Genomic DNA, 16997 nt, shown 5'->3' with positions numbered 1-16997 from the left:
TTTTAGTGCCCTCTGGTCAGTCGTAGGTTGTTGGCAGACGTATTGTGACCTGTATTCTGTAGTTCAGTTTTAATGATTAGTGTTGTGTTATAGTTTTTTGTTAAGTGCATGTTTGTTGCACATGTGTTAGGTTGCACAAACAACACAAAACACAACATGGTGGTTGTGATTCCTGACTTAGGCGTGCCACAACGCTTTGGGTAAGATTTGTTTATTTTAACCTAGTTTGTAATTATGTATTAGGTTAGTTCTTTACCTGAAGAAGAGATCAGATTCCAGATCTCGAAATGTAGTGTTACTAGATTTCTTGTTTCACTGAACAATGGCAAATGTCCGGAAAAATCCTGTTTCCTTCACACAATCCTTCCATGGTCAAAAATAACCTTCAAACAAAAAAAAAACATTTTCTTATTAACGAATTTAACCTTATGATGTTCCGTAATATTGACGTTACGGTTACGAAACACGTCGTAACCCTGCAATATTACAAACATCTGAGGATAAAATTCATAATTCATTAATATTATGAATGTTCCAGCAGGAGAAATGAACTTTGGATATTTTCTTTAATGTGTGTTAATTTGTAAACTCATACATAACAAAGTAACGATTTATTTAGTCCTCTATATGCTGTTAGTTTGCTTTCTTTAGAGATTTGAGTATATTTAAAGCTAGCAAACAATGACTCGTTCTGTGTGCTATTTATACGTGACGTTACTGGTCAGTTCTTAGATATCAAAGCCCAACTGGAAGCAATAATGATGGTCCGTTTTTATGTAAGGTTTTGTTTTTCCAAAATAAGCTTGTCTTATCAACTTCTGAAAATTTATACATACAAGTATTTTTTTTTATCCAGGACTAGTTGTTTTTTTAAGTGGTACCCTGGCCAAAGCAAAATATACAAATAAAATATCTCAGGCGAAAAAAACATTTTGAAATTTACCTAGATTTAGAAAAATATGTCATCTTGGACATGTTATATAGTTGGAAATATTGATAGTTCCGACTGGAGATAGTTTAAAGAAGGCAAAAATTTGTTACAGCAAGTATTGTGTTTATAGTCTGAAATAGCGTATTAAGCTGGCTGACTAATAAACTTAGCCAGTCAAGAAATTGGCAAAGGTTAAATTTTTGTTACTAAAGGTTCGTATGAGATTTACAAGTAATTTATATCTTTAAAACTGTTTATTTACCAAAAATATTGTATACTATAATATGTTAAAATAATTGTACTGACGCTATTCTCATCTTGATGTTGACGAATAAAAATTTCTGTATGAGCATTGTCAAAAATAATTATGAGGCCTCCCAACCTTTCGCTTGAGAAGCCAGATTTTAGACTGCTAGGTCAAATACCTTCCATGATGTTAGGGGTATGAATTACATTATATAGGAACAAAAACTAACATTTTCTGCTGTTTGACATTATTTTCAAGGTGTACACTTTCAAGAAAAAAAGTGTTTTTTTTCAGTGAAAATGTTTCCAACATGCTCCAGTTTTTTGTACCAGATCTATTTTTTTTTCCAAGGTCTATTAGTCGAGCCTTTCTAACGTGTGCAAGTCCAAGATGGTGGTAAATATTTTCTATTGCCTTGTCAACAAAAAAATTTTCCCCTTTCACACTAATGAACATCAACCTCTCTGCAATCATAAATTCACAAAGAACTTGAGTCGATTCATCCAAAGCAACAGAGGGCTACTTGAAACCCATGTAGGCAAACGTTAAAATCAAAACACAAAAGTTGTAGTTAATATCTTCTATTCTAGATATCACTGTTTGCCCACAAAGTAATGCATCAAATAATAAATGTTTATCAGGAACATACTTTTCACAGTAAGTCAAAGTGTAATTTTTCATTAGTCTGCCTGCTTTAGCAAAACATTAACTAACTTTAAACTGGCCCATACAAACAGACTTGTTTTTTAATGTTGAATTTAGCTCCAGTTCACCTTCCTTTTTATTGCAGCGTCAAGTATCTGACGCTATCTCAGACTTGACTCCTCGAATCTGGAGTCATGTTCCTCTGAAGAGATCTACTTCATCTGTTTATAGGTGTCTCTGATATCAAACTCGATGTAAAGGTTCGTTTTGAAGCTTCTTTGTCACCGACTTTTGTTTTTTTGTGACGGAATTATAATAGTGAAACTACAATATTGCTGCAGTGGAATTATGATGAAAATGACAGTAGTGGTATGATGATATTCATGGCAAAACGATAATAGTGCTGGGTCGGAATTATAGAGAAGTAAGGATAATGCTGTTCGTGATGAAATTATGGTGAAACAACACTAGTGTTATGATGGAATTATAGTGAAATGACAATAGTGCTGGGTTTTTCTGTGGTGGAAATTATGGAGAAATGAGAGTAGTGCTGTGGTGGAATTATAGTGGAAACAATAGTGATGTAGCAGAATTTTTGCTAAGCGAATGAAGTATTGCTATAGCAGCAATAATGGTGAAATGGTACCCACTTTATTATCTTTCCCAACCAGAAAACAAGAATGCTTAGTTATGCACTGTAGTAAAAATTCTAAATGCTTGAGCTCAATATCATCTGCATTAGTGCAGTTTGCAAACAAATTATTTTTAAAGAGGTTGTGTATTTTTAAACACGGCCTTACTAAAATAGGATCACAGAACACAAATTTTTTTAGTAAGTCCTTGTATTGTTATATTTCTGTCTATCCTGAAACTCCCTTCCTGAATCCACTAAATAAATAAACTCCCTTTTAATGTTTTATGGTGGGATAAAAAAAATATTTTTCCAAGAGTGGGGATGCCTGAGGTACAATTGTTGTAACTCTCTATCCTCCTAGTTTAATTAATATTAAAAATAAAAGCAAATGGTTTGGGAGATGTTCATCAGACTTCCAGTAGCAGGCTGTACTGGTTACCATCTTGATTTTAATTCCATAATACAACTACGCCCTTAATCATAGAGTTATAGAAGTGTCTTATTATCTTATGGGATAAAACACAAGGTCGTTTTATTACAGCTGATTCATAAGTTTGACAGTACAGCACCATTGGATCGGTTTTGTAGATTGGAGGAAGTCAATTTTATTAAAGAATAAACAATACTGGCTGAATTTCTAGTGTAATTTTTGTTCCGTTAACATATGTTCAGCATTCAGAACAATGCGTAACAACACACGTATTAAGACAGAAGGGCATCTGACTCATCCGACAACGGGCCATCATGAAGGGTGACACCACCTAGTAAAGCCTTTGGACCTAAGCTCACAGGTCTTCAAGTGGATGTCGGCTCCCACTAGGCAGGATTTAACGTTAGAAATATTTTAAGCATAATCCCTCGGATGGTATTTATAAATGACTTTCACTCTGCGGCAGGGTCTAACTCCGACCCCCTGCTCATCAGTTCTGCGTCTCCTACAGAGCCATAACCAAACATATCTGTGGCGTGTATTGCTGCTTTCTCAGTTGTCACAAGTGCGTGTCGACTACGTATCTATTATTCTTCATCATGTGGTTAGTGTTGTGATTAGTTTGAAATATTTATCTTGTTTTATAGTAAAATGTAATTAATTTTCACTACATTGTAACAAATGTAATTAAACTGAAAAGTTTAAAATTAAATTTAAAGTTGAAATTAACATTTATTTGAAATAAACAGTTATGTAAATAGTTCTTTTTTAATTTGTATCAATAAATACGCTAAAATTATAATGCCCTGCTTTATACTTTTTTGTTTTTACCTTTTATAGTTTAGATATAATAAAAATTAGCTTTGAACTTAAAGAAATACAATTTTTTTTACTTGTCTTGGTGTTACAGGAAAGTTAATGGATTTATTAGTGACATGCGAAGGGTTAACAATGTTGTAGTAGGCCTACAAGGAAATTGATAATTTGTAAATTTAGAAGATGGTAATCATACAGGCTTCAAACCAACCAATAGCATTGGTGCAACGATCGACATAGAAATTTTACCACCTGCTTGATCTTCAACAGGAACAGAGGACAGTGAAAACAGTTCTGATAATGAAGAAACAAGATATTATGACTCATTCTAATGCTACGGCACAGCTACATTGGTTTATGGTTTATTTTGAGAGACAATCTAAAAATTCCTCAGTGGAAGTAAAAAACCTTCAAACATCTGTGTGATCGCCTTTCTGGAAGCGATGTAACCAAAGTTTAACAAAAGAGACCAACGAGTATTTTTGTACAAAATAATATATAACACTTCTTTTTAATTGTGTTCTCTGTAACCTCTGTAAAATTAAATAAAAATTGCCTCTCCTTTATTGATATATTTAGAACTAATTCATTCCTTATCCATAATCTATATTCTCGGTTGTTAAATTTTTCTGAATCACTTCCAGTAATCTTGATAAAAGAGGTTGTACTTTTATTTTACTCCCTTTTCCCAAAATTGTTTATTGTTTTTCTTATTTGCTGTCAAAATTGTCTTGGGCGTTTTTAAGATTTTGACTCTATGTAAGCTGCACCCATTTAGGGGAAAGATAAAAAGTTTCTCTTTCAGAAGTATGGGATTATTACGGTTTGCTTGTTTCAATTTTAAAATGTTGAGTTCCACATAAAATTTTGGAAAAAGAGTAGGATACTTCAAAACAAACTTTAAGTACTGTAATTAATATCTCGAAACAGCTTTAGCTCACATTTTTGATGTTGAAAGAGTTAGAGAATATTACTTCCTTTCTATACAGCCAATATAACCTACATTGAAGTCAATTCTCCAAATATTCTGAAATACTCACATTTATCATCACTCTGTGTAGATAGATATGAACTTGCAGGTTACCAGCTAATTTCTCATTACATATCCACTTCTTTTGTCTTATGTTTATTATTAAAAATGTATGATTTGAAAGGATTACTAATATTTGCTGTTATTATTTGTGTTAACAATAAAAGTATGACATTTTCGAGATATGATAACCTGTCCTTTTCAGGTATCAAATCTTAACCACAAGATCCACAGCTTTCAAACTGCATCACTTGGTCATCAAATGTCAAGGATGTAAAAAAGTTGGAAAAAAAATTATAAGTATATAAAAACAAAAATCATTTGACAACGAGGGAGAAAGATATCACTTCTGGCCTACTGTTTATCTTTTTTTCTGGATCTCAAGATCATCCAGTGCATTGTCCATTGGATGAAGTTTCTTTATTTTTTTTTAATTTTGGTAATGTTTCCTAGTTAATTCTTTTTCTATTATTGGTAATCCATGTGGCCTAACTTAACAAAAATTAGACCTTAGCAGTTAGTCTGCTAACTGTATTTGTGTTGTGATTTTTCATTTATACTTCTCCTGACTTGCTCAAATTCAAGCATGTGTTTGTAATTTTGAAATGAAAAATTCTGTATTTTTACAAGCAAAGTAGGGCCCACATGGCCCTTTCTTACACTTAAACCTGTGACAACAAGAAATTAACAAATGAAATTAAATATTACCTTATGAATAAAAATCATAGAAATAATTATTACAATTAAATTACGTGGAGAAATTAATATAATTTACTACAAATACAATGTAAAATACGGTATTTTTTATCCACAAAAAGTTTAATGTTTTTACTGCCATATTTTCAAATTGTCTTACTTTTTTGCATAATTAATCTTGTATTGTTTTAGAACCGGATACCTGAAGAATATGACAGATACCAGATCTTGTATCTGATGTAACCTATAAAAGATCTATCATTTCAGAAATCTCAATCAATTATACACGTTTTACAAACCTTTTGCTGCAAACCTCATAATATTGGATTTCAATCGAATAATTGCATAAATTTATCTGTTTGCCCAACAGATTATTTCAAGATTTTTTAAAATTCGTATTTCAAAAGAAAGTATTCATACGTTAAGCCTGAAAACGTATTTGTTTATTGCAGATACAAAGTGAATCATTCTTTTGTGTTTCTTAAAACACCTGTGCATGAAATAGTCAATAAATATGGTGACAGGGTTGTGTCCAGTTTACCATATATACAAAAATGGATGTCAGGAAAATCAAACACAAAATGTCTCGTATCGATCAATACTTAAAAAAATAGCTGATTACAACATTAATGTATAAATACATTAGAAAAATATTACCAAGTAATTACGATATTTACATGCTACGGTACTTAATATTTACTGTAATATCACAAAATTCAAAACACATCCATTTCGTCGACATCTAAGTCCAAAAAGTCACCGTCGTCGTCGTCTTCGTAGCTAACAACCTTGCGACCTATACTCTCCGCGCAGATGGACGTGCCGGTGTCCACATGTTCGGTCTCGTCCTCGCTGTAGACTAGCGTGCGCGAAGGAGGCGTATCCTGGTCTGTGGCGGGAGACGGCGGTGGGTTCGTTACGGTCAGCTCCACCTCGCCCTCTTCTAGGTTATTGCTTTCTGCGTCCAGTAGACCACCAGACTGTTTTGTATCCGACTCGGGAGGATACGCAGCAGTGTTAAGCCCAAGGAGTTTTTCTACAAAAATTAAATTAAAAAGTATTCAATAACGATCTTTTAAAGCTGTACTTTATTACGTTGTTGTTTCTAAATGATTTCAAGTGCAGATATCCTAGTGAGGCTCACATTCCTATAATTTGCTTTCCAGCTTAATATTTCAGAAAAATTATTTTAATTTTTAATAAAAGAATTATGCAATATTCCTGGTGGATTTTTCACACTGTAAGTTTACAGATACGGAATAATTCTCTCAAAGGAACAAAGCAATACAAAAATGATGGACCATTTTGATTTGTGGCAAAAAAATAAGTCTAGATATAACAGTCGTATTATACTAATAGTGCTTAATTTTGTTAAACTTTGGAATAATTATTATCACCTAATTGCTGCTTTCCATTAACCATTTACTTGAAATTATTAGATTTAGATCATATACCGGTGGTTCATAATCGTTTTCAGTTTATACAGCCCGTTACAGTGGTTTTCATAACTAGCTGTACATTTAAAACAAAAACTCTTTCATAATGTGTAGGCCAGCAACATAAACAAGTAATAAAGCTATTTTTACATGTACTGGCAGATTTCTCATTAGTCACAGAATATATCCAAGTTAGTTTTAAAATTATTTGACATTAGCCCTGTCTACGTAATATTATTTTAAAAATAATATTTGAACACTTCTTAAAAATAGTAATATTTTTGATTAGCAAACTTAACATTAACTAAAATGTATAGTGAAAAATCACTCAAAAAAAGTCGTAACCTGGTTTAACAACAAGGGTAAAAATATTTGTGACCTGAAAGGGTTCATGATAAATTAAATTAAAAGTTTTTTGTTTCTTATTATGTGACCATATTAAAGATGGGTTGATATTACGACTATAAATGCCTATGATATTTTGTGGAAAGATCAAAACTTATTTTATTTTTCCTGTTTTCAGGCAAGGTATATAAAAGGCCTGTGATTATGAAAAAAGAAATTAAAAAAATGAAAATGAAATGCACTTGGCCCTACATGAAATGTTTATGGTTCAGGACACTATTTAAAGAAATGTAGTAATGTAGCAACTTGCAAAATTGTAGGTCAATAATGCAACAAACTCTCTCTTTTTTATGCTTGTAGTAATTTATATTAGAGTGAACTATTCCACAATTTGATGTGTTTGTTAGTGTATTAGTCAATTTGGGAGAGTGAATTTATTCTATTATCTAAACAACTTGAACTTTTAATCTAAATCCTCGACTATACTGTAACCAAAACTATTGTAAAATTATTTTTAATATATATTAATATACAGGGGGGGGGTTAATATAACTAATTAATAAGTTTGTTAATATATATATATATATATATATATATATATATATATTAACAAACTTCTGTGGCTGATGGTACTCATCATTTAAAAAATAAATGTCATATTAACAGGTAGAGAAATATCTCGTTTAGCCACTAGCCGCCATTTTGTATAAAAAAACTCTAAAAAATAGTTAAGCTAAAGAAAAAAAATTTGGCACATAGGTTTGAATACACAAGAGGAAAATTTACAAAAATAGTTGTGTTATTTTTCTTTAATATTAACAAAATGGCGTCTGTTGGAAATTTGTAAAGTCAAATAACAAAAAAAAACCAGTATAGTTACAAAACATGTTTTTTAACATCAACAATTTGAACAATTTCATTTCAATTCCAACGGTACTTGTTTCAATGAAATTCAGTCAATGCATAAGTGAGCATCACTCCTTTAAAGCTTGCATGAGCCGGGAACAGCAAATCTTTTGTCTTTTAATAGGCATCAGCTTTATTACGTCAGTTATAAAAAATTTCTACTTATTTATTCAGACCTATGTGCCAAATTTTGTTTCTTTAGCTTAACTATTTTTAGAGTTTTTAAAATACAAAATGGCGGCTAGTGGCTAAAAAAGACACTTCTCGACTTATGCTTATATGGCATTTTTTGTTTTAAATTATGAGTAGTATCATCCACAGAAATTAGTGACACCCTGTATATATAATCTACATATTTTCACCAGCTTTTCAATAAGTACCTCTTATTAAAGTCTCTTTAATTTCATCATACTTCTTGCTCTTTTTTTTTCCTATGTGCTTTCTTTTTCTTCCTGTTACAAAATTTATCGTTGAATATTTCCTTTGTGGCATCCGAGCTGATGGTGTTGTCTCTCTTCAGCAACAGGAAGTACACACCTCCTGCTGTCCGCCTTCTCTCTCCATTCTGGCAAAAATCAACCATTCCATATTAGTGCATTTAACTAAATATGAGTGTGTTATGGATGAATGACGGGTTGCCTTGTTTATTAACATTTTCATATTGAGAGTCACAAATTGATAGCCAAATAAGCATTCGAAACAAGAGTCTTCACATTTAACCCATCATACAGTGAAGGAACAAGAATTTTCCGTACATTTGTCATCGTTTAGTGATTGATCACTTGGTTTACATTTTTCTATATATCTCACACAACTCAAGGTGTATTATATTAAGCGGGCGGCCTGTTCTCTTCTTTTTCTCACTGTGACTAGATAAAATGTGCACTGCAGTTAAACATTACCACTTGTGAAGTGTGTTCAGTGATTCTGTTTTTGTTGGCACAAATCAATTATAATCCATGCCATCTTTGTGAAGTTTATGGGAATGGAATAAATAGTGAAAGCAGAGTGATCCAGTGGTATTGGATTTTTAAATGACCGCACCAATTTTTTGACAAGGATATAGTCAACCTAGACTGGTTACTGAAAACTTGATGAAAATCTACAAAAACATTTGTGAAAATAGCTCTTTTACGAACACTGAACTTTCAGAACATTTCTCCAAACTTGGGTAACATTATGAACAAAGGTTATATTCACAATTAAATGGCTGTGGAGAAGTTTCGCTACCACAAATTTTGTGTCCAGATCAGTTCTAAAGATCCTTACAAAAGACAACAAAAAAAGGCTTATTGCATCATTAAATTTTCTTGAAGCTACGATAAAAATGGCACTGAACTTCTTAAATGTAAAGTAACTGGGTGATGAAACATGGGTGAAGCATATCAATTGTGGGATGAAAAGGAAGTCTATGGAATGGGGACACATGCATTATCCAAAAAAAACCAAGAAAGTGCCTCCAAACTCTTGTTAGAAGACTATGGCTGTTTTCTGGGACAATTTAATAAAGGTGTGATTCTGGTTGATTCCCCTGAATGAGGTTAGACAATTAATGCAGAAAGTTACTATGAAACACTGCAGAATCAGCAAGTGATAGAAAACATGCGTTAGGGAACACTGACGGTCAAAAATGTTGGTTCTCTAAAATAATGCATGTCCGCACACAGCCAATCGTACCCGACAGCTCTTGGTGATTTTGGATGGGAGATGTTCAATCGTACTCCATAAATACGTTCCCACATCTAGCCCCAAGTGACTTACATCTCTTATCAAAGATGAAGACCTGACTTGCAACACAGTGCTTTGATCGTGGCACCGAACGAACTTCACACCAAAGTTAACCAGTGGTTGAGATTTTACGCAGCATATTTCTTCAAAGTAGGAATTGAAAAACTTGGGTCACACAAATGATAAGTGTGAATGGGAACTACATTGAAAAACAGCATAAAAATGGAGCTATCATATGTTTAAAAAAAATTATTTTCTTTCACTTTGTTTCAAAATATGTTATTTTATGGACTGACCTTGTATAAGAATAAAACAAACTCAATCTACCCCTACACATTCCCATGAAATATGAGTGTAGACTTGATGGGTTAGACATTCCTAAAGTCAAATCTTGGTTACAGCACTGATTTTAGAGAAGAGGGACAAGTCTTCATATCCTGAACTGACTCCCTGAATAAGAAGATCGGTTTCATTTCACATGTGAATGAAACCGAGTGAACATTGCAAAAGCAAATATGTCACTCACCATTAACAGCATGCCTCCATTATCTTCTACATCTTTGGTTTCGTTGTACAGAGCAATAGCCTTCTCCTTGCCCAACACCAGTACAACATTTACTGGAACAAAACACATTTCACTAAGTTATTTGTAATTTTTTTAATATGAAAGGCTCCAATTGTTAACTATACCTTTTTTTCCACATTTATTTAAATACCAATAATGAACCACTGCCAATAATTAATGGGTGTCAAAGGTCTCAACAATATTTAAATAAATTTAAGCTTGGCATAGTCAGCGTTTATGTATGCCAAGCCTACCTTTAGATCCGAAATGTTAGAATGAACTCTTCAGTGCAAATATTTTTACTAGACACTGAAAAGTGTGTAGAATGCAACAATACCGACTGAATCATGACTAAACAAAATATACAATATTACTACAACCTATTTACAGAGTATTATTATAATTTTTGTTGTAAGAAGACTACTCAAAAATCCAAATATAGACAATACGAAAAACTCTGATTTTCCCAAATTAGTCTCTAACAAATATATTTAATTATTTTCTCCCTAATACAATACACTTATTTGAAGTCAGACAAGCATATTTATTTTTTATCACTCACTTAAACTTAATAATTGTTTGTTTTGAATACATTAATTTGGTTGTAACCTAAAACACTGTGTTTCAATACAGTAAAATCCTTGTTAACCAAACTCGAGTCGACTCCAAACAGTTCCATGAATGATAACGTGTATATAAATAACCGAGCAAAATAGTTAGTTTATATTCAACACCAGAACTCTGGGTCAACCTCTGTAACTGGGCTACATAGCACCTTCAATGTACACAACAGCCCCTATCCCTGCCAGACAGCACCCACCACCGTGCAGTCTACTCACTTCACTGCTATTAGTCATCTTCCACAATCAATCAATGTGTATTGCGGAGGACATAATTTACATGTATAGCTAAAGTCCCATAATTAGAGTTCAGAGCTAAAATTATGTAAATTCTCACCAATTAGGATCACACTCAAATATACAATTCAACATTCATGGATCTTTCATCCATTTGCCAATTTTCCCCGTACAGCGCTGAAGTCAATCTCCTGATTGGGTGATCTCCAGTAAAATGCCAAAAACTCTGTAAAATTATAAAATGCTTGTGTTGGTTGCGGGGGCAGGGGTTGTTGTTTGGGAGGGCAGATGTTTGTGACCATTGTTCTGTGTCTACCAGTTCGGTAGTTTCCCCTGCCTCTGGTCTCATATGAGCGGATGTCTTGGCCGATTGTCATGGCACATTTAGACATACAGAACAGTTGTTTCAAAAATGTAGACTCTTATGGTCCTTCAGAAGCGGGTGATAAGAGTAATGGCTGGCATTACACCGCGAGACAGCTGTAGAGAAGCCTACAAAGATCTAAAGATACTCACTGTGACAGCTCTCTACATTCTTGAGGTCATCCTACACGCTCATAGTCTCAACTTTTGACTCGAAACAACCGTCATGGAAGGGAAACCAGGCATGGGCATAACTTCAATTTACCAGCTCACAGAACTGCACTATTTTCCAAAAAAAAAAACCATCTTATGCTGGAGCTAAGCTGTTCAACGCTCTCCCCAACCCAGCTCAAGCAACTGGAGGAAAGCAAGTTGAAAAGAGGACTCTGCGCTGCTGGCTTATGGAGGAGTCGATTTACACCATTGGCAAGTTTCTGGAGAGGGCAATTGAACACTAAACCATAATTTATTACTTTTTTATTTTATGTTGTGTGATGCCTGTTCTAAACTTGACATTTGTGAATAAAGTTTTCTGTATTGTGTATTCTTGGCAGAGTCAACAGCTGCGATTTTTTTAAAGGTTTCTCTACAAGACTCTGAAATTCAAATAAGCGATTATTCGAATCCCTTTCTTCTGCAATTTGAACACTCTTGTCAACTGGTTGTTTGCACAGACACCCCACAATACCCCTCCGTACGTAAGGTGGGGGTAAATCTGAGTCATAGTATGCCGTAATCAGAACCTGAGTCGGGCAATACTTGTCTAAAGACCTCAAAACACCTGCCGGAAGATAATTTGGTGCAAACATGGTCAATATGGTCATTCCATATCAATCATTAATGGAAAGAGTAGCACAACAGATGCAATTATGGTACTTTTATAATGTGCATAGGATATTGCAGGGCGGAACTTTCAGTGTTTTTTAGACAAACAGGCAAACTGCATTAAGCGAGTCTGTGGTACTCAAAGGATCAATTATTAAGCTAAAATTATAGGAAAAAACAGTGTAAACATCTATTACACACTCAGTTAACATAATTCTCCTCAAATTCTTACGCTGACGCTGACAGCTATACTTACAGATGAGATCGATCTTAGACTCTCTCAGTTCTTGGCTATGTCCTCGGCCACGTCTTCTGGTGGATCATCCGCAGTCACAGAGAGGTTTGCCATCTTGTATGCCCGGCAATTGTCTCCATGTCCAATCCTCTGCTTGATATCGCTGTGCCGACGTTTGCTACCAAACCCCAAATCTCCTATCATTGCTGCTGCCACAACACAATTCATCACTACCGTGTTGGATGTCAGTTTTTACTATATCTAACAGCATTATGAAATAGCCTACTACATGAATCCAGACACATCAAATCTTAGTTTAGAATGATTTTCCTATATCTCATAATATAAAAAAGAGATCAAAACCAGATAGCTGCAGTTTAACGTTATCTTTTGCCCTTCTGTTTTTTACAAGACCTCTCTCTTCTAATTACACAAAGAATTATTAGCTATCCGAAGTAAAAACATCAATGTGTTGGAAAACTAATTCAGAGAATTCATTGTTTTCAGGAAAAGATTACAGTTCTGTCCATTTTTAATGTTCAAAATTATGCTGTGAATAATGTTCAAAGATTACAGAGAATTTCTTTTAGCCTGAACTCTTTAAAGTACACCACTTAATTAAAACACCAGAAACAAACTTGAGAAGCAATAACTATTTTGTCTAAAACTCTTCAAGAGTACCATACAGAGAACATATGATAGTAAAAATGATTGGATTAATCCTTAATTGTTTTACGATGCTACCACGATTTTTTATTGATAATGGTACTAAAATAGGCCTATAAAACAACTTTTAGTTCAATTTCACAAGTAATTGTAAGAAAAATATCTAGACAATAACTTCAGTTATAGCATTATAAGTGTTACAATCTTAACTTACCCGTACTTTGCTGTTGATGTATTTGTTCTCTATCAAGGGACATTCAGAGACCGACATGTGGAAATCATTGTAATGACTGTAGTCAGTGTTGTCTACTACTTTGTAGTTGTACGATTCCACGCTCCTCTCACGATCTATAGCTTCTACGTCGCACTTAGTCAGCGTCTCTGTTAGGGCCTCCTCCTGTATAGCTACGCTCCAGACCTTGTACTTGTTGGGAACTTCTTTCCTACTCACTGGTAACTGACATTGGGGTTTTACTTTTTTTGGTTTTGAGCATTGGGCGTCACTGTCATCGTCAGAGTCATCCGAGTTGTCGTTGCTGCTCTCTTCACTACAGATTGTCTCGGGCTCTCTTGAAATGGCCCGACTCAACGAGAACGACACAGGAGCAGACAGACGAAGTATCGCATTTCCTCAACGATCTGAAAACAATCAATAAGATTACAACAACCTAAGTTACATGGATTAGAACAAATTTTACTTATGATTGAATAAAGTTTCAATGTTTTAATATAAATATTTGAGGAAACTTAAATGTTTTCTTGGGTGCACATGTGGAGGAACAAACACAATTTTCAAATCTGCCACCGAAAATAACCGCTAAGATGTTGTGGACCCTTTATGGTTTATTTGGTACTTTGGGATTATACCGACCACACCCAGACATGGTGTTATTTGACATTTTGCTTCTACTGATTACTAGATTAGCGTAGAACAATATTTCGTCCAATATAAAACAGGAATTGTCTTATCGCAAACCCCTCCCCATCCTCAGACAGAGGTCAAAGTCGAGCGGTCTAATAGATAACGTGATTGCAGAGTCTCGCCGCCCATTCGCTGGTGCGTCGCTTTGTTGTACTTCCGTGTTTTACCTCTACATTTCTCCAAACACAAAAATTCAACAAAAACAAACATTACCAAACTAAAACTAAACTCTTTATTGAAAAAACACTCAAAACTTTGTTTTTATTCTTCATCACATTCTGCCACCCAAAATGCGAATGCCTCCGGTCTCATCACCTTTGGTGCTGCCGAAGCCTGCGCTGATGTCAACGAAAGAAAAACATCCCTCGAGATAGTACCTATCAGTAAAATATCAAATTTCTAGAGGGGCTGATCAGAAATATAAATTGAATTGTAATGGAAAGGTAATTATGTACCATGCAAATCATGTGATGCCGCGCGGCCTGCCGTAATCGGGATTCTCGAGAAAGATAAGATAAACAGCGACAACAATACCGATCACAATACCTGGAAATGCTTGTAAGTTTGTAATTTTGTAATTAAAGAGTTGTTTTTTCGTTCTATCATGTTTGTTTCTATAAATTTATATTTTTGTGTTCTTCATACTGGTGTGGTCGGTATAATCCCAAAGTACTGTTTATTTTTGTTCCAGCTGCTGACAGTGTAATTACAAACGATAAATTTATATAATTAGTTATGTAATGTTCCATCCCTTAGATTTTATTTTATTTAGCGAAAAGATTTTATTTGTAGGTTTATAGGTTAGGTTTCAACGACTGTTGTCCACCATTTTCTTATCACATTAAAGTAAGTGGTGGGAACTGGCTATTGAAGTATGGTTAGGGGAAGTAAAGGTAACTCCTTGGTGGAATTCATTCCAGTTTCACATTGGTTGAAAATCCTCAATTTCGGAAGAGTTTTTTTAGGCCGATTTTTCAAGGTGTGTTTTTATCAAGCTTATTTAAACCTCAAAACAATGTTCCAAATTTAACATGTTAAGTTTATAATGCTCTTGACTAACATTTGTAAGACTGCTACAAAATTTGCCATACCCAAAAAAATTGCAATACCCCATTTGGATAAGATTTCCCTAACTATACAGTTTATGTAAGTAGGCTATCTCTGTATCACAATTACTGTAGTTTTAATCAGTTAACATTGACTAAACTATATAAAGTGTATAAAATTTAAATAAAGTAGATCTCTGTGATCCGGGCCATCACCTGGCCCAGTCCAAGTGCATTGAATAGTAAAATTATATGAATTAGGAATGGATTGATTAACACTGATTGGGCTTATTGCGATGTACCTAACATGTTGAATAAACATGAACCATACAACTGGATCAATCCATAACAAATGGACCAGCACTAGTTTGCTTCACCATCTCGGAAAAATATGATATTTAATAAGTAGGTAAATTCCCATAGGTTTGGTAAGCCACAAAATTTTTAAGACAGTGAACAATAAACGTTTTGTGCTTACCAGACTTACACTTTTTTAGGAATCCACTCTTTAAACATATATTTTTAAAGGTCAAGCAGGTAACCAATTAACTTTTTGTGGATCAAAAATCGTATTAATTGACCAAACTGGTAACCAGATGTTCTTTATAAGTTGTTCATTGCATGAACAATATTTGCAAAATAATCTCTAGTGCAACATGTACAAATGTACATCATTTACACTGTCTGTTACTATACAGAAAGTCCTGTATTCCTGAAAGTAATAGTAAAAGAACCCACTATATAGTGCCATTAGGCGTTGCTACTTTAAGCTTTTAGTTAAGAGCAGTGATGTCTAATCCTATTGCTCGACTTCATAGGCACAATGGAAACAGCATTTCCTTCCAATGGTGATATGTTTTATGACAAGGCATCGCACACCCTTAAAAGAGACCTTGCAACAGTAATGAGTTGATAGAGTTATTTTTTCCCCTTAATATAGTTGGAGTGGGGGGGGGGGGTGGGGGGGGGGGGGGGTGGGGGGGGGGGGGGGTGGGGGGGGGGGGGGGTGGGGGGGGGGGGGGGTGGGGGGGGGGGGGGGTGGGGGGAATATTTAACTCTTTTAATAATATGTTCATTATTTTGAGTCTATAACGTAGACGTATGCAACTTCTTTAAAATTATACAGCCACTAGATTCCCCCTATCCAAACCTAACCAGCTTTGATGACGAAAGATAAACTAATAATTTTAGATATGGTTTCGAAAAGTTCCCTAACAATTAAACTTAATCCTAAACAACGTACATTCACTTCTAACCGATCGCTGCACGACTCCCACACAAGACCTCCCCTCTCTGCTTGCTAACCTAGCAGGAATGATCCAACCAGAACCTGTCCAGAAGAATTCCGGATAGTAGGAGGCTCCCATTTGTTTATCCTATGACCTAGAGGTCGGTGCAGCTGACTATCGTGTTTGCGGCTACTGATAGATTACGCGCACCAATTTCAAATCTATAGAGGCACTCGCCGCAACATCTCTATTGTCATTATCACCTGAGAGATTTTTGTTTTTAATTCTTAGTACATTCCATTCCACTTTATTTTGTCAATCCACTTTCTTTTTTATTCTAATAATCTTCCCTACATTTCCGTTCTCTTACAACACACTCCCAGAAATCCATAAGCACGCCCCCTAGCTCATGCTCCAAAACTGTTAATTTTCATTCTCAATTCAA

The 16997-nt window shown here is 34.5% G+C and overlaps 1 protein-coding gene across 1 annotated transcript; it reads right to left on the bottom strand.

The window, feature by feature from the left end:
- Positions 1 to 6013: 6013 nt before the first annotated feature.
- On the bottom strand, positions 6014 to 15632 carry LOC124355975 (phosphorylated adapter RNA export protein-like). The gene is made up of 7 exons (XM_046807124.1): positions 15626 to 15632; positions 13570 to 13985; positions 12863 to 12867; positions 12711 to 12766; positions 10371 to 10462; positions 8497 to 8681; positions 6014 to 6465 (listed from the first exon to the last, which is right to left on the bottom strand). The coding sequence occupies exons 1-6, from the start codon at positions 15630 to 15632 to the stop codon at positions 8523 to 8525; spliced, it is 735 nt and encodes a 244-aa protein (XP_046663080.1). The 3' UTR covers positions 6014 to 6465; positions 8497 to 8522.
- Between the last annotated feature and the right edge of the window lie 1365 nt (positions 15633 to 16997).

This window comes from Homalodisca vitripennis, chromosome 2 (assembly GCF_021130785.1).
Source record: "Homalodisca vitripennis isolate AUS2020 chromosome 2, UT_GWSS_2.1, whole genome shotgun sequence".
Lineage (NCBI taxonomy): Eukaryota > Metazoa > Arthropoda > Insecta > Hemiptera > Cicadellidae > Homalodisca > Homalodisca vitripennis.
The sequence above is the reverse complement of the archived record's forward strand: the minus strand, read 5'-3'. Positions and strand labels throughout refer to the sequence as shown.